The sequence below is a fragment of the Gymnoscopelus braueri genome, assembly GCF_963280865.1.
Source record: "Gymnoscopelus braueri genome assembly, chromosome: 6".
NCBI lineage: Eukaryota > Metazoa > Chordata > Actinopteri > Myctophiformes > Myctophidae > Gymnoscopelus > Gymnoscopelus braueri.
This window is the reverse complement of record NC_137607.1, coordinates 49,605,411-49,629,644: the sequence shown is the minus strand read 5'-3', so window position 1 is coordinate 49,629,644 and position 24,234 is coordinate 49,605,411. Positions and strand designations below refer to the sequence as shown.

The 24,234-nt window shown below is 42.8% G+C and overlaps 1 protein-coding gene across 1 annotated transcript in view; it reads left to right on the top strand.

Annotated features, from left to right (window-relative positions):
- The window catches only part of qsox1 (quiescin Q6 sulfhydryl oxidase 1), a 40,877-nt gene that overhangs the window by 8,648 nt on the left and 7,995 nt on the right, over positions 1–24,234 (top strand). The window contains exons 6-11 of the mRNA XM_080430683.1: positions 1,356–1,501; positions 4,109–4,243; positions 4,444–4,573; positions 14,572–14,694; positions 17,512–17,653; positions 20,903–21,079. Of these exons, the coding sequence (XP_080286809.1) occupies positions 1,356–1,501; positions 4,109–4,243; positions 4,444–4,573; positions 14,572–14,694; positions 17,512–17,653; positions 20,903–21,079 (853 nt within the window). The remainder of the gene's footprint in view (positions 1–1,355; positions 1,502–4,108; positions 4,244–4,443; positions 4,574–14,571; positions 14,695–17,511; positions 17,654–20,902; positions 21,080–24,234) is intronic.

Sequence of the window (24,234 nt, the reverse complement as noted above, 5' to 3'; positions counted from 1 at the left end):
TACTTTACAACCTTCCAGCCTCTGCATTCCAGCCTTGGCTACAATGTGAATTCTTTCTGGTTAGCTGAAGGACTAGACACTTACAAAAATGTTGAAAGACATGATTATCTCGCATTGCATAGCGCCCACATGATAAGCCGGTCAGTAGTGAAAAACCAGTGGTAGGAAAATTACTCATTTTTTTTTACTTAAAGGGATATTTCACTTTCAAAAAAACGTTGGGTCATTTTATCATCTACTCAGGCTTTTGTTAGCCCCCCAGACCGTTTTTAAGTTGCTTGATTCAGTATTTATATATTTGATATTAATTTTATCAGACACGCCCCCTTCCTATACAAACCCATTATAACTTCAAACTCCATTTTTAACATGTTAGATTCATCTAAAACACCCGTCCTTGGTTCTGGTGACTCACCCCGCCCTCCTAATACTCGAGGGGGCCGTGTTTTTTCGCTAACGTTTTTCATTTATTTTTAATATTATTTTTGGAAAATGAAAAAAAATTAAATACAATAAAAAAATAAAATAAAATAAGTGAAAAAAGTTATCGAAAAAACACGGCCCCCTCGCGTATTAGGAGGGCGGGGTGAGTCACCAGAACCAAGGACGGGTGTTTTTGATAAATCTAACATGGTTAAAATGGAGTTTGAAGTTATAATGGGTTTATATAGGAAGGGGGCGTGTCTGATAAAATGAATATCATATATCTAAATACTGAATCAAGCAACTTAAAAACGGTCTGGGGGGCTGACAAAAGCCTGAGTAGAAGATAAAATGACCCAAAGTTTTTTTGAAAGTGAAATATCCCTTTAAGTAAAAGTATCAATACTGCAATGTAGAAACACTCTGTTACAAGTAAAAATCTGGTAAGTAAAGGGTTAAGTTATGCAGAATGGCTTGTTTCACGGGTTATCATATGCATGAAATTGATAAAAAGCGTCGCGTCGCGATAGAGATATTTTCAAGTTTAAATAGGTTGAAATGGTTAATGTATTTTTGTTTTGTTTTGTAATAATAATCAAAATCTACAAATTAACTAGAAACTAAAGTAATTGTAGTGCAGTAAAAGTACAATATTTGACTCTGAGATGTAGTGGAGTAAAAGTATAAAAAAATAGGAAATACTCCAGTAAAGTAAAAGTACCTAAAAATTGTACTTAAGTACAGTATTGAGTAAATGTACTTAGTTACTAATTGTACTTGAGTCCGGTACTTGAGTAAATGCTTAGTTACTTTACACCACTGTGGAAAGAAATTTATTTTTGGTCACTGCGTGTGTGTGTGCGTGTGTGTGCGTGTGTGTGTGTGTGTGTGTGTGTGTGTGTGTGTGTGCCCTTGTACGATACCTTTACCAGGTAACACTGGACCTCTTACAGTATGAGAACATTGCAGTGCGAAGGGTTCTGAGCACTGAGGAGGGTCTGGTGACCAAACTTGGAGTGACCGAGTTCCCGTCGTGTTATCTCTACTATCCTGGAGGGAACTTCACCAGGCTGAAAGTGTGAGTAGCAATGGGATCTAACATGGTGTGTGACTATGATGGTTAAACGTCTGACTTCATCGCGTCAGTGGTGCACCAATAAGCCCAATTTTATACTTAGTTGCGTGCCAGTGTCGCCTGCTGAAACTAGCCGATCTGCAAGCTCACAACGCGTCGCAGTGTGGCCCGTTGTGAGCTTGTGGATCAGCTATGTTCGGTGCACAACGTGACGCGTACCCAAGATTAACCCATTAAGACCTGAGATACGATTCTACAAATGTCTTCTAAATCCTAACAGTTTTCTGAAACACTTATGTTGCTATAATATCAGTGGTTCTCAAACTTTTTCATGTCAAGGACCCCCAAAATTACATGTATTTGGCCGCGGACCCCCATCTGAACATATTTTGTTCCAGGGACCCCCAGAAGCAAAGATTTGAGTAAAAGAATGTTGCTTTAAAAATATATATATATTCAAAGATTTGCACAAATTTTCAAAAATAGCAGATCTACAAGCTCATAGCGCGGCACTCGGTGCCGCGCTATGAGCTTGTATATCTCCTATTTTTGAATAGCCAAAGTAAAAAATAGTTTAAGTATAACCAGCCAAAGTATAACCAGCCAAAGTATAAAATAATGGTTTAAGTGGTTACACAGATAAGTTCCGGGTCTTAATGGGTTAAATCAGGCATGGAATGACCGTGATAGTACGTCAGCCACATAATGGCAGATAGATGATTCAACAGCATACCAACATGTCAGTGTTGTTGCATTGTGATTGAGTTTGTATCCTTCTTCAGTTCACATTGTTTAACTGTGCCACAGCTCTGCTTGAAAAGCTTCGTCTTAGGTTGATTATCTAAACCCCATTCATGAGGATATCTTTAAACATCTGGCCTCTTAATGGGATCAGAGATTCTAGATCACTCCCATTATTTATGATGATAAAGCCTCGCTGATCAGCCCTCACCCCCGCAAATTCATCTGCCGTTTATGCCGCTTTGTTTGCCGCGTTTCAATAACTTGGCATGCAAAGAGGGCTCTTTTTAGTTGACAAATGCAAAAAAGGAAATGATTTATTGCTGATTTATTTATTTATACCCCCCTCAGCTCACCCCTTCCAACCCCCATCATCTCCATCAGTGTACAGAGCGGAGGTTTTTTAATTTCTTGCATGAAAACAATGGCATTACTTTTCTGGTTTCACCTGCCAAACAATCCCCAGCCGCACACGGCGACAGATGGCCTGTGATCATCGCTGAATGTCTGATTGATCCTGGGAGAGAGAGAGAGAGAGAGAGAGAGAGAGAGAGAGAGAGAGAGGAGTGTGTGTGTGTGTGTGTGCGTGCGTGTGTGTGTGTGTGTGTGTGTATGTGTGTGTGTGTGTGTGTGTGTGTGCGCGCGCGCGTGCGTGCACGCTCACGTGCGTGCATGTGTGTACGCGTGTGTATGTGCCTGTATGTAGGCGTCTCACATCCGTCATGCATGTAATGTGTGCATGTCCCAGGTGAACATTTTCAGTCCAACCCTGCCCACCCTGACGCGTGCCTTCGGGCCCCTGGGGGCCTCCCAGGATGAATGGCTCTCCCCCACACATCTGTACACTCCCACCAGGCATTCAGGTGTAATTGAGTGCCTGGCTTTTGCACACGAACTTGGGCCTGCGATATCAATCGTCCTTATTACCATCTTTTTGAGTTTAATGACTCTTTCTCTCTCTGTCTCTCTCTCTGTCTCTCTCTTTGTCTCTCTCTCTCTCTCTCTCTCTCTCTCTCTCTCTCGCTCTCTCTCTCTTGCTCTGTCTCTCTCGCTCTGTCTCTCTCTCTTTCATAGCAAAGGGTATAGTCAGAGGGGCTGAGAGAGGACGTGAGAGGGGTATGACAAAAAGAGAGCGAGAGAGAGAGAGAGAGAGAGAGAGAGAGAGAGAGAGAGAGAGAGAGAGAGAGAGAGAGAGAGAGAGAGAGAGAGAGAGAGAGAGAGAGAGAGAGAGAGAGAGAGAGAGAGAGAGAGAGTGTGTGTGTGTGTGTGTGTGTGTGTGTGTGTGTGTGTGTGTGCGTGTGTGGGGGGGGGGGAGTTGAAAGAGGAAGAGGGGACAGTGATGTCTATTGTTCCATTGCCAGGGTTTTCGCAGGGCTAAATGGCCAGAGATCACAATCTCTTTCTTCCACCTAGGCCTGGCACCATCTGCTCACCACTGAACACAAAATACACGAATGTGCATGTGCTTGGGTGTGTGTGTGTGTGTGTGTGTGTGTGCGCGCGAGTGTGCGTGTGCGTGTCTGTGCGTGTGCGCGTGCGTGCGTGCATGCATGGGTTTGTACTGTATATTCATGTCTGCACATTATACTGTATGTGCACACAGAACACATGTTCACTGGATACACACTGTTTCTATGGTTTCCATATTGTTTGCAGTGCACACACTCTGTGCCAGTTGGATGAAGCTTCTTATCCAAAGCACTAACCTAACCTTTGTCCTGTACCTTCAGTGCTTTTAGCCTCTGGTGCCCCAGTTGGAATACGACTGCTAACAGAGCTCCATGCCAGTTTATGTTTTAACACATGACGAGTGACGACTGATTTACCGTTAATCTGTCATATCTGTTTGCTCTTCTTTCTGTCCCCCAGTCAGATTGAGGCTCGTACCTTCTACTCCTACGCCCTCCAGAGGCTCCCAGGGGTAGTGCGGTCGGGGAAGCCCAAGCCAGTAGCCATAGACTCGCTCACTAACAACACTGAAGAACCGTGGAGGCCTTTTAACAGGTGAAGTGCAATAGGTGTCTGAAATTCCATGTTTAAAGTCTCACTATCTGCCATCTTCTCACATGGTACTCATTACTGCTTATGAATTCCTTCATTCATTCAGTATTATTTCTATTTGCTTATCACTGCATAGCTCTTTGAAATAAGTTTGCTTATTTGTATGTGCGTGTTTGCATGTGCATTCATGCATGTGTCCCCAGGTCTAGAGTATATATGGCTGATCTGGAGTCAACCCTACATTACTCCCTGCGTGTGGAGTTGGCTGCCCAACCCACCATCAAAGCAGAGACACTGAAGGCCCTCAAACAATACATATCTGTGCTGGCCAAGGTAAGAGGACATGCCTACAATAGAACGATCCTTACAAATGAAGGCACAGACAGTATTGCCACACAAAAAAGTATTATATCATATACTGTATATAAAGGAACACAAATATGAGGAGCTTAGCTGATGCTCTTATCCAGCTTGACTTACAATGTCTTTAGTAGTAATTCAATGTGCCCAGCGTGAAACTGTGACCACTGTTTCTACACAGACGGTAGAGTAGACGGTACACAGTCAAATCCTTATTGTTAATTTATCCATTTGTAATTCAGAGGGTGTTGAAATGGATCCATATATTTGTATACTCTCAGAGTTAAAAAACTGTATTTTTCTGTGTATGGGGAATGACATGACAAGAGTCTCACATGTAGTCATTGTAGTCATTCAACAGTATTATATATGTATAGGCACACAGGTATTGTGTCTTCTCCCAGGGTTCATTACAGAGGGCTAAGAATACTGGGCGATTCATCACTTACCTGTAACCCAGTGATGTTGCTTGGTACTGTACGCCTCCTACATTTCCTGTATGATACCTTCAAATCCGAAATTGCACAGTGAACTCACTATCGATGCGTTCAGGTGATGCACCCTATTTCCCACCGATAATGCTACATTTAGAACAACAATTCCGCTTTGAAATCATAGAAATAAACAAAAGAATCATCACTAAAAAAACATCCAGGGCATTGCCATTTTATTACTGTATGCGTCAGTTAAGGCGTACTCCCATTTGTTAAGGCGGTCATAAAACTCAGTCCAAGCTGTCTTAAGTGAGTCTTTTTCTCATCTTGACATTCCAATAAAATCGAACATGTTTAATATTATCAGAAGTCTTTAGCCTTGGCACATGCTCTTGTGAAGTTCATCCACAGAGTGTTATAGTGTATAAAACAGGGAGCAGACACATGCATTACATGGAGGCAAAGTTCAGCAGACTGTCTGCAGACTTTTGCCTGTCATAGTCCAATTGTATAGACAATTCTTATGGACAGGTACGCACAGAGACACAAAAATGGACTGCGGTGTGAAACTCCGAGGGGGACGTCTGCTCTGGATCCACTATGTCCGTTCAGACCTAAAGCGAACCACGTCCATCTCTGGCAGCTCCATGCAGTAATCTTTTTGTGTCCGCAAGCGTTGTTTATTTGGAAAATATTAATTTAGCTTATGAGCTACTGTGAGAAATGCTTTTCATAGGACCAGTGCCAGACGTAACTGCAAGTTATAGACACTATGCAAGCATTTAAAATCAAGGAATTAAAAACAATATATCATATTAGGTTAGATGCTTAACCCATTAAGACCTGGGACCTAACTTGTGCAAACCTTTGAATATATATATTTTTAAACCGAACATTTGTAACTCAAATCTTTGCTTCTGGGGGTCCTTGGAACAACATATTTTCAGATGGGGGTCCGCTGCCAAATACATATCATTTTGGGGGTCCTTGACATGAAAAAGTTTGAAAACCACTGACATAGCAACATACGTTTTTTCTAAAAACTGTTTAGAAGACATTTTGTAGAATCGGAACCTCAGGCCTTAATGGGTTAATCAGTAAAACAAGAACTTTAACAGTCATTCAGATCTGAGGGAGGAGCGCGAGGGAGGAATTTCATTTTACAAAACAGCAGCAAATTTCCAATCATGACAAGCATTTTGGTGTGATTCATGTTCTAGTTGACAAAGATTATTTCCTCATGGAATACCTGATAATCCCACTGGTGAACAGTAGCCTACAAAAAGACAGGAGGTCAGGTCCACAGTGTGCCCAGATTACAGTGTGCCAAAATATGAACAGCCAGGCCACGGTTGAATGCGGCTTCACTGCTTGGATCAGCGGGAGGGAGGGACTCATGCCAGACATTATTCTGGCCTGTGGGGTTGTGCACAATATTGCGATAATATTATTGCGACGCAGCCTGTGAGCCGTGGACCCAACTGGGGACTGTGCAAGGGAGACCTCATTCATCGCTATAACGTTATGATTGGCAGGTAGGCTATATATTCAATAATGGATGCCGTACGGGAAACAGACAACGCAGTGTATGCAAATATGTGTGTGTGAGGATGCGGATATGACTGGTGGGGTAACTTTCCACGTCTTGAGTATTTGCTTTTTCTTATTGGCTTTCAGACTTTCTTGGCCGTATCGTGTCGCAAAACTCGAGGGGCGAGGCCTCTGAAACAAGGGCGGGATATTTAAATGGCGATCGTTTTCAGCCACCAGATTTCCACTACAACACCATCTACTGTATGTAGATGGGGGGGTGCTCTCTGTATGGTTTCCTATAGTCCACAATCAGCTCTTTGGTCTTGTCCACGTTGACTCACTAAATTGACCCAGCAACATCGCCGGTTTCCCATGAGTTTCTTGACGTGTCACTTTAGCATGCACTGATTGTCAGCTGCTGCCGTATCAGCCCTTATCACTCGCTCGTCCTTTTGTCGGTCCCCTCACCCACTGGGCAAATAAATGCTGGGTGTGTGATAAATGCAGTTATAACCTTTCACCACTAGATGGAGAGTAAGACAGCAGAATGGCTGTGAGGCCACACAATGGTGTTTAGTGGGTGTTTGCGGTAGTTAGTTCTGTGACTGGGAGTTCACTCTTCATAATATATAGGGTTTTCAAATAATTTATTCTAAATGGGATTTTTCTGTTTTGTTTTGTTCTTTCGTTAAATGACTTCACTGTTTGATAGATAAACATGAAGTTCTTCTTCACCACAAACATGAATACACCCGTGCACGCGTGCGCGAGCGGGCACACACACACACACACACACACACACACACACACACACACACACACACACACACACACACACACACACACACACACACACACACACACACACACACACACACACACACACACACACACACACACTACAGAGAGAGAGAGTATTGAGGGCAGAAGTGGTTGCCATTGACAAGCCAAAACGCAAAAAGCTCTCCTGGGTATCGTTGACCCTCTTGATGTGGGCCTCTCAGGGGGATAGAAGCGTGCCTGCCACCCGCCCTGAGATATCCCAACCACTCCCTGCCCTCCCATCCCTCCTTCTCCTCCGTCAATGAGTCCTTCTTTTGGCTTTTTGAGAGGCAGGAATGTAGATATTTTTAATTAGTGACAATTCTCTGTGGCATTACCAAGACACTCCCCCGTCTTCTGTTTGTCATCGTTCTTCCCTGTCTTCCCTCTCCTCGATCCCATTATCCTCTTTTCACTGTGCGCTGCTCAGCTGCTCCATCACCCCCCCCCCCCCACACCCCTTTATTACTTCTATATACCTGCATCTATCAAGACATTTTAATAATTTAAAATGTTCAGGACTTTTTTTTTTTTTTACATACAGGAGTTCTCCGGTGTGTCCTGATTGCATCCATTCATCTATAGCAGTGGTTCCCAAACTTTTTGCTCAAGACACAAAAGATAAATTTAATGCGACGTGTTGTGAGCTTGTAGATGTAGATCTGCTATTTTCACTACTTCTTAAAAGGTTTTTTATTTATTTATGGATTTCTTTGATCTTTTGAAAATCATATGAAATTCTCTTGAGAGATGTTTGAAATTCCTTTTCAATTTCAGAATTTGTATTTTAATTTGGACTTTTTACAAATGTTTTGAAATAATAATGATTCAAAAACATATTTAGTTAACGAAAAAAAAAGGGATATTTACTCGTGACCCATAAGAATGGGTCCGCGACCCAAAAATGGGTCTCGACCGACTGTTTGGGAACCACTGATGTAAAGTACCTTCCTATCTCTCTATCTCCCTCTGTCCCTGGTCACACATGCAGCCAGAAGCATGCAAGCCTGGCCAGGACGCGGTGATGATGAGCCCTGACCTGCTAGCCCTCTCCCTATTGGCTCAGTACCAGGCTGTCACACCACGCTGGGCTGCCACCAATTTCTCTGATTATATCTCACTCTCCAGGGAGGCGTTGTAGCAAAGCGTGTGTGTGTGTGTGTGTGTGTGTGTGTGTGTGTGTGTGTGTGTGTGTGTGTGTGTGTGTGTGTGTGTGTGTGTGTGTGTGTGTGTGTGTGTGTGTGTGTGTGTGTGTGCGCATTGTATGGGGCAGGGTACTGTGGCCTCCCATTAGCTCCAGTTTGTTTAGTCAATAGTAGCAGGTCCCAGTGGTATTTAGCCCTGTCCCCTACCAGAATGGGCCCTGCTGCTCAGAGGGTATTTGGGTGTCTGAGGAGTCAGTCATTGTTACAGATTATAACCATGTTCTCACTGATGTTTGACTCAGTGTTGGATCTTCACCTGGCCGTCTGCTTAGTGGATGATCAAGTACTGTAGCAGTTTGTGAATATATACACAAATATACAATATATGGAAGTTGGAACCAGTTTGTACACTCTTGGAGTTACGAATGGATTTTATAGGGTTTTACTGTGAATATCTGAAAAAAGTGAGAGATTTAAAGTAAGCTGATTGGATGGCATTGATAACAAAGTGCTTGATCCATATCCACCCATGCTTGTTGTAATTTTCACTGACATGTGTCGTTTGTGGACTTTCTGAAATGAACATAAGGTTAAAACAGATCACGTGGTGAAAAGGCAAACAACAACATATATAAATGAAATGCCCTTTGATTACCTGGGAGAAATATTAGAACCTCTCTCTCTCTCTGTTGCTGCGTTTCTTTCTGTACTTGCAAAGTGTTGTGAACAAATAATGACCTCATTCTCAAGCTGTCGCCACTGGTTTATGACTAGTACGAGGTAAACAGAATAAGCTAAACTCCTCGGAATGGAATGAGTCATACGATGAGATTAGGCTTAAAGTGAATCACAGTATCCCCATGCCAGTGTTGGTGTCACTATGTCAAACTGGTGACACATTCCTCAATGATACCGCTTTTACCAGTACAGACGCCCCTCCAGTTGTCCAGGGACCGTGTGTGTGTGTGTGTGTGTGTGTGTGTGTGTGTGTGTGTGTGTGTGTGTGTGTGTGTGTGTGTGTGTGTGTGTGTGTCTGTCTGTCTGTCTGTCTGTCTGTCTGTCTGTCTGTCTGTCTGTCTGTCTGTCTGTCTGTCTGTCTGTCTGTCTGTCTGTCTGTCTGTCTGTCTGTCTGTCTGTGTGTGTGGTGTGTGTGTGTGCACTCCTGGGGTGTATGTTTACATATGCATGTGACTTAGTTTTCTACTTTTGCTTATGCGAGAAAATAGTTAAAGCACATTTGTGTGTACAGTTTCTTCAGTCTTCTTTGCGTGTGTGTGTGTGTGTGTGTGTGTGTGTGTGTGTGTGTGCGTGCGTGCGTGCGTGCGTGGCTGCACGCATGCAACTGTGTTGGTTCGCATTCTGTGTCTAGCCATTTAATCACATGGGATATTTTTCATACCTTCATTCATGTATTCCGCGCTTCACCCTGGCTCTCCAAGGACAGTAATTCTTGGAATTGTTCGTTGCTTCTGTTTACCATCCTCCTTTCATCCGCATCACCCCATACATCTCCACCCAAAGACGTAAACATGGCTCTTATTTTTTTATCTTGTCTTTTTATTTTTGCTCACGGTCGTAATATTACCAGATTTAGTGTCTCGTCGGGGCGAAGCTGGATTTATGAATGCTCTGCATGTATGTGAGGATTAAAAAAAAGTGGATCTGAGGAATCATGAGAGCATTACCGCCAAGCTTTTAAGGATTACACCGCTATCCTGCTTCTTCTTGAAAGAAGCTCTGCAGCCTACAGGGGCGTAGAGGGGAATAAAACAAGGACTTAAGAAGGCGGGGTGTTTGGTCTGAAAAACACAGACATCACACACCCCTCATGTCAGGGCTCATGATACCACAATGACTGGAGGCTGTATTCTGAGGGGCGTGTGTGTGCGTGTGCGTGTGCGTGTGCGTGTGCGTGTGCGTGTGCGTGTGCGTGTGCGTGTGCGCGTGTGCGTGTGCGCGTGCGCGTGTGCGTGTGTGTGTGTGAGCATGCCAAGGGTGAAGTGCTGAGTACAGACTGCCAGCGGTCACAAATTACTATCTGGTGTATGTGTGCATAGTGTGCATGAAGCCTGATCTATACTTAGTGCTCATCAAAAGAAATTATTTGTTTCGTCCCAAACTGGTTATTTTCTGTTATTTTTATAACAGTATAGTATGGTCGGGCATAAGGAAGGAGCTTTCGTTCTGCAGCCCATTAAGACTGGGAACGCATCTGTGTCATTTTAGATTTATTTGGCTATTAAAAAATAGCAGATCTACAAGGCACCGAGTGCGGCGCTACGAGCTTGTAGATCTGCTATTTTTGAAAAATCGGGAAAATGTGAGCAAATCTTTGAATATATATATCTTTAAAGCGAACATTATTTTGTAACTCAAATCCTTGCTTCCGGGGGTCCATGGAACAACATATTTTGAGATGGGGGTCCGTGGCCAAATACATATCATTTTGGGTGGTCCTTGACGTGAAAATGTTTGAGCACCACTGATATAGCAACAATAGTTTTTCAGAAAACTGCTCTGGATTTTGAAGACATTTGTAGAATCGGCCTCAGGTCTTAATGGGTTAAACTACTCTACATGCCACGTGCCTGTGGCATCCCTGCTGGGCACTCCTGAGTGGGTCGTGGGTTGGATCATCTTGGGACTCATACCACCCCATGCCCGCCGGCCCCAGCCCGGTTTGCCAAGCTCCAGTCAACAGATGCCTCTCTCTCTCTCTCTGCAAATGTCCACACACAAGGAGGGGGCCTGTGGTTTCTCAAGTGCTTCTGATACTAATCGGATCAGGGATGACATATTGCTGCGGTGAAGGGGATTGTCATGGTCCAACTGACATGGGAGCAGGAGGGGCACAGGGTCGACGGGGGGGGGACGAGTTAAGGTTAGCGGGGTGGGATGGCAGAGATAAGTGTGTGTGTGTGTGTGGGGCGGGGGAGATGGAGGGAGAGTAGATAAAACGTAGGCTGAGATGTAGAGATGTGGAAACATTGATGCCTGAGTCATGCCTGATTTATACTTGGTTGCGCACCGAAAAGAGCCGATCTACAAGATCAAAACGTGTCACATTGCGATGCGTTGTGAGCTTGTAGATCGGCCATATTCGGTGCACGACACCGCCACGCAACTACGTGTAAATCAGGTCTGAGGGGAATGTCCATGTTAGAGGGAGTCAGATTGGATGAGGATAATGCATACGGCAAAAGTCAAAACCTTTAACATTTTCCCACAACATCTGGGTGACCACCGGCAAAACGCAATCAGCCCAAAAGCACAAGACAGAGAAAGCACATCTAGAACATGAATAGTGTTGCTTTGGTGCTGATGCTGAACTAAGCCCATTAGTGCGAACACCTGCCTTTTCTCCGCTGGTTAAATTCATATGGCTGTTTAATGAGCTTTTCTGACTGGTTGGCCTCCAGTCCCCAGACCCACAAGTAAACCTATTATATCTCTCTCATAGCAGCGGGCACCAGACACCAGGTCTAATAGGACAAGCCCTTTGTCTCTTCTTTATAGCGCACCTGTACCACTGTGTGTGTGTGTGTGTGTGTGTGTGTGTGTGTGTGTGTGTGTGTGTGTGTGTGTGTGCGTGTGCGTGTGTGTGTGCGTGTGTGCATTTGTGTTTACTGTGTACTGTGTATGTACGCGTATGTGTACGCATGCATGTGTGTGTACGTTTTAACATGTCATTTTCATGTTCTTGATTTTGCTTGCATTGTACTTGGTATTGAACCAGCTGGTTATTTGACCCTATGCCCTCATGCCCCGACCTGACTAGTAACATCTCAGTAGGAGATCTAAAATCCTAAACGTCTTAGGATAACACCTGGTTGTATAGAAGATTAGCCCGTTGGCACATGTTCAGTGGCAGAAAACCAAGGATCAAATTTAGCTGGTTCATACTGTAGCTAGCCAACTAGCTTCAGATTGATGTTGTGCGTGTATGCACACAGACAAAAACATGCACGAGAAAATACCCAAGCACAATGTGAGTAGCTGAGATCAAAGAGTGGTACAAAGAAGGTTAACCACTAATGAAAATAGCCGATATATAAGCTCACAACGTGTCACAATGCGACGTGTTGTGAGTTCGTAAATTGGCTATTTTAGCTATTTTTGGGAAACAATTGTCACTTATAATGACATATGCCCAAAGTAGGGACGCCAGGGTTAATGTGGTTAAACAAATCACCACCAGGGGACTGGTTGAGTGGATATGGTGTAATGCACAGATCCTGTTAGTGAGTGATGAATAGAAGGCTGAGCCAAGGACCGAAACAAGTGTGTTTGGACGTGTGTGTGTTTGGACGTGTGTGTGTGTGTGTGTGTGTGTGTGTGTGTGTGTGTGTGTGTGTGTGTGTGTGTGTGTGTGTGTGTGTGTGTGTGTGTGTGTGTGTGTGTGTGTGTGTGTGTGTGTGTGTGTGTGTGTGTGTGTGTGTGTGTGTGTGTGTGTGTGTGTGTGTGTGTGAATATAGTTGAACAGATGGCTACGGGCAAATTTAAAACACTCAGTTGCACAAATCATAAAAAGTCTCTCTCTCTCTCTCTCTCTCTCTCTCTCTCTCTCTCTCTCTCTCTCTCTCTCTCTCTCTCTCTCACACCCACCAGGTTATACAATCAGTGACTGTGATTCAGTTGCAGTCAACATTGAAACAATAACTTCTTAACTGGTGAGAAGGAGCCAGTGTTAGTGATAGTGGAGCAGCGGGTTACCATGACAGTATTATACAATAACATGGATTTGTCCTGTTGTTGAAGTCTTGGAAAGTCTTAGTTGTATCCCTTTGCTGCATCACTTCTGAGAAACAGGGTCAGGGCTGTTGTGTCAAACCACACTATAGAGGGGCTTTACTGTAACCATCAGCAGTCCATTTAGCCTGCATCTTAACATTTGAGTCAATTATTAAGGCAGCTTTCTCTCATTTGCCGTGAGTACTTTAAAGATATCAGCTGTTTCTATTGTCAGTATTGTATTTCTAAAGCCAGCTTGTCCATGTCTGGCTCTTCTCTGTCAACACTGGTCTCATATGCACGTCAGAAGGATTTCCTATCTCCCAAGATGCACCTCTCTCTGCTAGTTATCGTGTCATGTTCCCTTATGTGCCACGGCCGTTACCCTGGTACCCAAAAGAGATTGTAGAAAACGTAAACAAACGGTCTGAGTAGTCGGTGACTAACATGGTGGCAACGTGGTTGTTAGTGGCTTAGAAAACTGAGCTTAATGAGGGAAAAATACATCTGGCTTAAGTTTGACATGCTTGCTTTTGACAAGATTCTTTTAGAGGGCCATAACAAGCATAGCCTACCAACCCTATAGCATCATTAGAGCGTATACTATGCATAAACATATTCTGTACAATGTTTGTGTCTTTTCAAATTCTCCAACTCATTGTCTAGTCATAAAGGTGCACTGAGTGATATTTGTTATTATAGTGCTATTTAAGTGTTAAATAGCTCCATATTCCCATAGTAATCATTGCTATATGTTGTAAGTATTTGTTTAATTGTAAGAAAAACAGGAAAAAAAATCCCCCTATCAGGGGTAACTGGGACACTACAATTTAAGCTGATAAATGATCTTTCGGGTTCATTTGGGGTTCTCTCTCCTGATGGGATGACCTTTGTGTATGAAAATGTATTTTCTGTTTAATAAAGAGCTGGAGAGATGTGGAGAACTCTTGTTACTGAACAAACACTGCAACAATGATTATCAGAATACAAAACTTTAACTTTTTAACAAAAGAACATTTTGCTTCATCCAAAAAATATCACTTACATCATCTTCAAGTTTCTTGCTTAGTACGACGTGATGTTGATGTTGACAATGATGCATTAACCACATAAACCCTCTAGCATTTGTAAACTGGACCTGAGTTGTACGCTTTTTTCTGTCTACACCATATCTCTTTGCCAAAAATAGCTGATCTACAAGCTCAAAACATGTTGTAGTGCTTGTGTAAATTCTAAATGAGTTTGGCCCAAAATACATAATACATAACACTTATTTACAACATATTTTTGTTTGATTTGCCTCCAGTACTTTCCAGGCCGTGCCATGGTGGTGAACCTCCTGAAGTCAGTGGACACGTGGCTGCAAGCTCAGGCAGAGGCTGAAGTGTCCTATAGTGCTCTCAGAGACATGTTGGACAACACAGCACAGGTAGGGCTGACACTAGGCATGTAACGATTTATCGCAAATCGATTTAAATCGATTCAAACTGGTGACGATTTAAATCAATTTAATAAAAAATGAATCGCGATGCAAAAAATAGCTAGAAGAAAATTTGGACAGGTGGAAAACTTTAGTTAAACTTGCAGAGTGACATATTACTTTACCTGGGTTACATCTTCTGATAGTTGTACCTGAATGTTGACATGAAATAATAATCGCATTTAGTGTTTCATTAGCGCGAGCGTGAAAAAAATCAAAATGCAGCTTGTAGTGACAGCGTTAATCAACACATGTTGAAAGGCTAAGATACCAAGGATTCGACAGTGATGTCACTGTTATGCAACACGGAAGTAGTTGCATAACAGTAGTACGCCATTATGGTAAGCTGGTTATAAAGATACTAAGGATTCGTCAGTGATGTCACTGACATGTGAAAAGACAAAGAAAATACAGGATCTTAAGAGAATTGATAAAGAGTTTTCAGTAACTTGGTAGAATTAAAAAAGAAGAAAATACTGGATTTGTGTAAGAGAAATCATAAAAATTTGGAAAAATCGTATTGTGAACCTAATATCGTGATTGGAATCGTATCGTGAGTTGAGTGAATGCCTAGACACGATTCCAAATTTAAGTTGACAATTAATTGTCACTCAAATAATTGTGATTAACGATTTAATTGTGTGTTTGGCATTGAACATTGGAACATATGAATTACATGTTTTATTTCTGTTTGGCATTTAGACTTCGTAATAAAAGATTCCACAGGGCAGATATGACAAATAACTTAAATATACAAAGAAATTATTGACATAGTTAGTAATTTTATACATATAAAAAAAAGAAGAAATAGCTGATCTGTTATCTGTTATGATATCTGTCTGTCTGTCAGTCTGTCTATACGTACAGTATATGTGCATTTACTTTTCCTTGGATGTTAAAATACTGTAGGCATACGCATAAACTTAAATACCTTCACGCTGTGTTGATGTATGATAATAAAATAAGGGTGACAAGGATGACAATGACAATCTAAAGTGTTAATGTTTGGTGGTGCCATGGTGCTCCTTGCCAAAGCGAGTCCACATTAGACTGGAAATAATCTCAAGGTGTCAGTGACCTACCACTACCAAGGTCACTTGTCAGTATTGAATACATCAAGTAGACTCAAATCATACTTTGAAATCTGATCTTGATAAAACAAAAATAGCTACAGAACAGGCACATACTTACTTCCCATTACCAAGGTGTAATGGGAAGTATCCAGATATATTTACGTGTGTACTTCTTCCTTGTCTCAGTGCCAGCAAATACACAGCCTAAGGATGTATGTGTTGTTGTCTTTGGAATGAAGCCTGCATGCCTATAGGATACCAGCTCTCGCAAATTGAAACAGTCACTTACTTACATCATTAGCTTTTAGCAGGCGAATCAATGGATCAATGAATCAATGAGAAGGTATGAACCGACTCTACCTCAGAGGAAATGGACTCTGTATACACACACACACGAACACACACACACACACACACACACACACACACACACACACACACACACACACACACACACACACACACACACACACACACACACACACACACACACACACACAAATCTTTACTATTGACGTGTGAGTAACCCTGTCAATCAAGCTACTAGCCGATGGCAGGCGGTGGGGAGAGAGAAACGACTATATGTCAGGGAAAATATGTTGTTGGATTCAACTCTGGATCATTCCTAAAGATCGGGATAGCCTCTTTATATAGGAGGAGGGCTACGCCATTAACCTGGCATTGACTGGCCATTGATTAGGGGAACTGCACCCAATCATTTTCATTATCTTGAACTGCTCTTTAGTACTTGGAGGGGATCATATTTTGGAATATACGCTTGACCACTTTCAACCTGGCGTCACTATTTTGGGAAATTGTAGGCCTTTTTTTTTAAGGAATGTACATTTTTGTACTGTAGTATTTTCTCTATTTGTATATATGGCTTAAAGGAGAATTCCGGAATAGCCTTTATCTCTTACCTTTATCTGATGTTATTATATCCTAGAACGAGTGGTACAGTAGAAAATGTTCATAACTCCATCCCGAGTCCACCGCAGCTAAAAGCGTGAAAGATGGTCCTTGCGCTAAATCGCATATTCTTTTTTGTTGATATCTGACGTTCATAATGACAGAAACCTCGCCACAGTGTTTTTGTCCCAAATGAGCCGCCGTAGTGTTTACAAGCGGACTTGGATGAAATCACGGGTGAAATCTCGTCTTGCGAGACTTCCGGAGGGACGTATCTAACACACTGTGGAGAGTTTTCTGTCAATATGAACGTCAGATATCTACAACCAAAAAATAAATTTCGAGCGATACAAATACGCGGTTAAGCATAGGGACCATCTTTCACATTTTTAGCTGCGGTGGGCTCGGGATGGAGTTATGAAACTGTTACCACTCGTTCTAGGATATAATAACATCAGATAAGGGATCTCCTTTAACCCATTACATCCGCTAAAGCATCTGTGTCGCTTTAGATTTTTGCGTTCAAAAATAGCAGATATACACAGATATACATATGCTATTTTTGAACATTTTTGAAAAATCTTGAAAGTGTGAGAACTACTGATTTGGAAGGCATTAAGTAGAATCGGCCTCAGGTCTTAGTGGGTTAAGTGGTTAAAAGTGTCTCTCTGTTCTCTGTCTGTCTCTGTCTGTGTCTCTCTCTCTCACTCTCTCTCTTTGTCTCTCTGTCACTCTCTCTGTCTCTTTGTCTCTCTGTCACTCTCTCTGTCTCTTTGTCTGTCAGGTTCCAGACACTGCCCTGCCAGAGGCAGTGAGGTGGGTGGGCTGCCAAGGCTCCAAGCCCTACTTCAGACGCTACCCTTGTGGGATGTGGACACTCTTCCACATTCTCACTGTCCAGGCCAAGAAGTCTGGTGAATCAGCAGGTAACACACACAACTAAGAACCTCAGAGCCTGGATTAAGGAAAAGGAACTGATGCACATTCATAATAATAATAATGATAATAAAACAAAACCTAAAAATTATATTCCAGTCTCAGTATCCAACCCTGACAGCTACAGGGTTACATTTCATAATTGTAAATGTGTGTGTGTGTGTGTGTGTGTGCGCGTGTGTGTGCGTGTGTGTGTGTGTGTGTGTGTGTGTGTGTGTGTGTGTGTGTGTGTGTGTGTGTGTGTGTGTGTGCGTGTGCGTGTGCGTGTGCGCGCTCGTGCAGGCGTGTACACAACCAATGTAGTGTGACATGGGCTTTTGCGGTATCCATTCTGCTACCAGTTGAGCTGCTATAGCTCTCCTGGGACTCATGTCTCATCCCTCTTTAACTCACCACAGCCCTGCAGCTCACAGCCACACAGCCAGGGCCTGGTGTGGCTGCAGGGGCAAAGACACAAGACTTAAAAGAAAACTTTGAGGATTTTCAACCTAAATCCCTTTGTTCTGATGTGAGGAGATCAATAATACATGCGTTCTGTATATTTCTCCACAAAATGTTGACGTTGTCAAACAATGTTCTGTATATTTCCTCACGAAATGTTGACGTCAAACAATGACTTTGTCAATGGAAATATACGTTCAATGACATGAAACAACTTCATCATTTTGAGTGAATAGGCTAAGGGGATATTGGAGGTAAAGAGACAGAGTAGATAGGTTAAGGGGATATTGGAGGTAGAGGAGGGAAGAGGGGAAGGGGTGGGAGATGTAGGAAAGAAAGAACAGGAGCTGACTGAAAGGAGAGAGGCCATTGAAAGGTCAAAGAAAGGGTGGTCTGGGGACGAGTGCTTTGTAAAGCTTTGTAAACAAATTAACCATGGAATGTTTGGTGGAGTGTTTGTTTGCACAGACGACGATGTAGCGACACACTTAAGAAAAGGCGCACATACGCATGAACACATGCACCCACACACAAACACAAGCTGGGCCGGGATTCCACAAGTTTGTTGTTTCTTTGTCCTCTTCTCTATTGTTATTTATTTGTTCCAGCAGAACAGTACCTACTTATGTTTGTTAAAGGTTATTATGTTAGATTAGTGGAATGTGAGTGCTTAATAAAATAGGCAGATGACTTCAGAGGTTGATCTCGCTCTCACACATACATACACACACACACATGCACACACACACACACACACACACACACACACACACACACACACCCACACCCACACACACACACACACACACACACACACACACACACGCACGCGCACGCACACACACACTGAGGTTAATCCCAGGGTTTATGGACCATCACGTGACCCGCAGATGGACTGGCTGAGAAACAGGGGGTCCATCTGGCCCCCCACTGTGTCCAAGCTTAACTGGTGGAGACATAGACAAAGACACATAACAGCATTAACCACAGGTCATTATACACAGATATGCACTGATATATACTGTAGTAACTACTGTTTGAGAACATGGTGTGTGTGTGTGTGTGTGTGTGTGTGTGTGTGTGTGTGTGTGTGTGTGTGTGTGTGTGTGTGTGTGTGTGTGTGTGTGTGTGTGTGTGTGTGTGTGTGTGTGTGTGTGTGTGTGTGTCTTTATTTGTGTGTGTATATATACAGTATATATACATAAATACATATTAGGAGTGTGCCAATACACTAATTTCATGATACGATACGATACGATATTGGGCTCACAACATCGATAAGATATCGATACGATACGATATATGGCACTTTTTTATTATGAAAATATATGGGGGGGAAAAAAACGCTTCTGAAAATATATGGGGGGGGGGAAGCAAATGCAAACAAATACTTCTGTTTTTGCATTATTATTATTGCAAAAATAAATAAATAAAGAATATATATATATATATTTTTTTTTAAACAATATTTTTTTTCCCAAATCGATACATATCGTCACGGAAACGTATCGCGATATATCGCGGGACGATATATCGGCACATCCCTAATACATATATACATAATGTATAATATTGTATATATATAATATATATATAATGTTAAAAATATACACATGTATGAAAACACACCTCCTCTAATGGATGTGCTATAAGTCCAGAACAAAAGAAAACACTTTGGCTGGTAGTAAACTATGGTTTGTAACTGTTGAGGTCCTGAGATAACTGCCTCTCCACCATTCACACAGAGTGTTAACTGTATTTAATCTCTCGATAGGGCTATCCCGTTCACTTAGATTATTCATCTCAATATGGGGTTAACCCAGCTCTCCATGACTCCTGGCCCATATAACCGTGGGAATCCAGTGTGTCGCGGGCCGGCATTGGTATTAGCAAGCTTTGAGGTTCAGCACAGGTTTATGGCATATTTTGTCCTCGCCATCATTATCTAATGAGGTATAGGCCTAACAGTAGATTATGAGATGACTTTTTTTTTCTTTTCGTTTAGTGAAATAAAACAAGGATCTTAATTGGGTAAACAATTTATTTTTGATTTCCTACTTTTTAATATTTCAATTGGTTTAATTGAAATATTTACAAACTAGTACTCATGAACAGTTTGTTTGAATTCAATTATCTCTAATACTTTTTCTATATAACTATAGTAGTACCCGTTCCAGAGACCATATTACACCTGTCCTCCACGTCCTACGGCTTCCTGTCAAACAAAGAATCCACTTCAAAATACTACTCACCACCTATAAGGCACCGACGAACAACCTGGCTCCCCCCCCTACCTCTCCGACCTCCTCCAACGTCATGTCCCCTCCCGCTCGCTCAGGTCTGGTGACGCCAACAGGTCTGGTGACACCCCTGGTGGTCCCCAAGACCAAGCACCGAAACTGGGGCGATAGGGCTTTTTCTGAATTCTGCCCCATCCCTGTGGAATGCACTCCCCAACACTATCAAAGAAGCCCCCACCCTCCAATCCTTCAAAACCTCTCAAAACTCTCAAAATCCACCTCTTCAATATGGCTTTCCACAGCTAACTGCACACCCCCTGTTTCACTGTAGCACTTTTTTTTAATTGATTTTACTCTATAGACAATAAGACATAGCCTTTTTTTGTGTTTTTCCTAATAAAGTTGATTATTTCCATTGTTGTTTTCTCTCCCCCATGTAAAGTGTCTTTGGGTGCTTAGAAAAGGGCTATATAAATCTGAGATATCATTATTATTATTATTATGATATTTTTCTTTAATAACCTTTTATTTTCCTGACATCTTGCCATTTCCCTCCAGGGCCCCAGGAGGTGCTGCAGGCAATGAGAAACTACGTTCGCCACTTCTTCGGCTGCCGACCGTGTGCAGATCACTTTGAAAACATGGCCCAAGAGAGCATGTCGGAAGTGAGCTCTCCGTCGATGGCCGTCCTCTGGCTCTGGTCAAGACACAACCGTGTCAACAACAGGCTGGCAGGTAAGGGGCGGGGCCTGCAGAACAACACACAGCAATGTTACAGACACATTGGTGGAAGATAGAGGGGCTTGGTCTTCAATCTATCTACTGCAGTGGTTCTCAACCTGTGGGTTGGGGGCCCACTGGTGGGCCACAAGGGTATTGCAAGTGGACCCCCAAATAATTGGCAAAACACTACGATTTTAGTGATAATACTAGAAAAGTCAGTCATAGCTACTAGGAATGGGATCTGATTCTGAAATATCAACCTTAACCTGTCTATCTTGTTTACATGACCCCAGAGATAATGTGATAATGTTTGTGTGAGTTTTGGACAAAACCTGTAGGAATAGCGTGTTTTGAAGAAAACGCAAAATGGCAGAATATGTAATTTGGCACAAGTGGCCGGGGACTATATGGAGAGTGAGAATCCAAGGAATCCAGGGATTTCTTTTTTCTTTTTTCGTAAGAACAATGGTTCAGGAGTTATTGGCCAAAACGCTAAGTGGGCTGTTGTAGCGCCACAATGAGGCCGATGTATATCTGCCGCATGGTGGCGCTATAACAGGACGATTAAAAAAATGTAGGGTGGAGGTTCTGCTCTGGCCTCCAGGGGGCGTCGTGCGCGCACAGTTTCACTGCGATTGGTCCAACAGGTGCCGGAGATTATCTGTTCATAGACAGACCCACGGACACAAGGACCCACACGGACGGACGGACAGGGGCGGAAACATAGTCTCGGCCTGGCATAGACAATAACATTAATATGAAAAGAAATGTAAAAGAAAAAATGGCATGGTATTTTTTCTTTTAAACCTTTTCTTTGAGATACTGATAAATGAAACTTAAAGTATACCACGTTAGTTCCATTTATCCAAGCCTCAACATAATTGATTGATTGATCATTAAATAAACATGCTACAAAAATCCACGCGGCCCACCCTATGGTCAGATGGGTGGGCCACGAATGCTTTAGAGATTTTCAAGTGGGCCCTGATCCAGAAGGTTGAGAACCACTGTTCTAGGGATCTGCTCTTTCCACCTGCTCAGGAGCACCGGTACGGGGCAGGACCTCGGCCACATGCTAACTTTGAGTATTTCATAGTTTTTTTTGTTGTTGTTTTTTGTTTTGTAGATACTTCGTCCTGTCCTAGAGTGGTAATGTTGACTGTGTCAGAGCGAATCAGAGAGTGTCATGACCGTTGCGGAAAAGTCAAAGACAGTCCTTGGATTGAATCCTCCTATAACTCATTTTGTTGTTACCGTGAGTCAAATCTCACCTGTCTGGCACTTAAAAATAGAAAGAGGGGGGTGATAATGGTGCCAGTGGATCCATTAATGGTTCCGTTAAAGTATGCGTACGTGTGTGTGTGTGTGCGTGCGTGCGTGCGTGCGTGTGCGTGCGTGCGTGCGTGTGCGTGCGTGCGTGCGTGTGCGTGCGTGCGTGCGTGCGGCGCAGGGGGATCACTGTTTCCCAGTTTTTTGTTGTTTTTTCATTTTATTTATCTAGTCCTTCCTATCCTATCCTGATCGTGTGTTTCTCTCTTTGTATAAATAAAGGTGTCTCTCTCTGATTTGACAAGTACAAATGTGTACAACAGATGTTTGATGAACACCGCGAGTATGAAAACATAACATTGTTATTGGTATTCATCTGCATGAGTCAAAAGGCAGTGCTCCTGACATTTCGTCACATGGGTCATCTTAGTTTTACATGTAGCTTTACGCAGAGCCCACCCCCTGTTTGTTCATATGGTTTTATGAGGCACAAGCCTGTCATTAACAGCCCACTTTGTTAAATCACTTTGTTTTGTCTTCTTTGTGGTGCGCTGGCCGCCCCCTCGTCTTTCTCAGTGACAGCTTGGTGTCCTGAACAGCAGGGGACAGAGGGGCCACACGCTCTGCCTGCAGCCTGTATCTGCTCCCTAGACAGTTGTCCACTATTACTACACAGCTCTTCTTTCCCTCTCTGCTGCCTCTCTCTCTCTCTCTCCTCTTCGTCTCCTGGGACTCATATCCTCCACTTGACAAGTGATATGGTACCATCCTCCTAGCAAATACCCCACAGGGACCAGTCTGCGTTGCACACTCACACACACACACACACACACACACACACACACACACACACACACACACACACACACACACACACACACACACACACACACACGCGCGTGTGCGTACACACATACAATTCCCAAGATGTTTCAAGGCAGCAGGTGGCACACGCCGCCACACAAGCATCAAGCCACCCCTTCAGTTACTGCCCCCTCCCATTTTACAGACACATACATGTGGACACACACACACACGCGCGCGCACACACACACACACACACACACACACACACACACACACACACACACACACACACACATGCAGATATTAATATACTTGTGACGGCATCAACATTTTAGGACGGCATTTTAATAAATGCTATTCTTTACCTTTTTTGCCATTTTTAACTTAACCCTAAAGCTTGACTTATACGTAGTTGTGCACTGGTGTCATGCACCAAAATAGCTGGTCGACAAGCTCACACGTCTTGCTACGATGCGTTGTGAGCTTTTAGATCTATTATTTTTGATGCAAGACACCGCTGCACTCCAACCCCTCAACCTAACATCTAAATGCCTAATCCTAACCCCAACCTGAATCTCGTCCTAATTGTAAGCCTAAAGGCCTTTACACACATTGGGGGCTACGTGAATAAACAACCTGAAAATGCGAAATTGCTTCGACTTTATAAGGTTTTTTTTTAAAACAAATTATTCTCATGAAAAAATCGCCTCCAATGTGTAAGGACCTTAACTCCCCAAATGCTTTTTTTTTAACCATAAACCAACCATTTCTCTAGTAGTGAGGCACAGGAAGATTGTCTGCACAATATCTATTTCTCAAATTCTACTCTACTTGTGGGGACATTTGGACATTTCACTCGTGAGTTGAGTGAATCATTGCATGCCTAGCTGACACGATTCCAAATTTAAGTTGACGATTAATTGTCACTCAAATAATTGCGATTAACGATTTCATTGTGTGTTTGGCATTGAACATTGGAACACATGAATACATGTTTTATTTCTGTTTGCCATTAGGCTTCGTAATAACTAATTCCACAGGGCAGATATGACAAATAACTTAAACATACAAAGACAGAAATAGCTGCTATT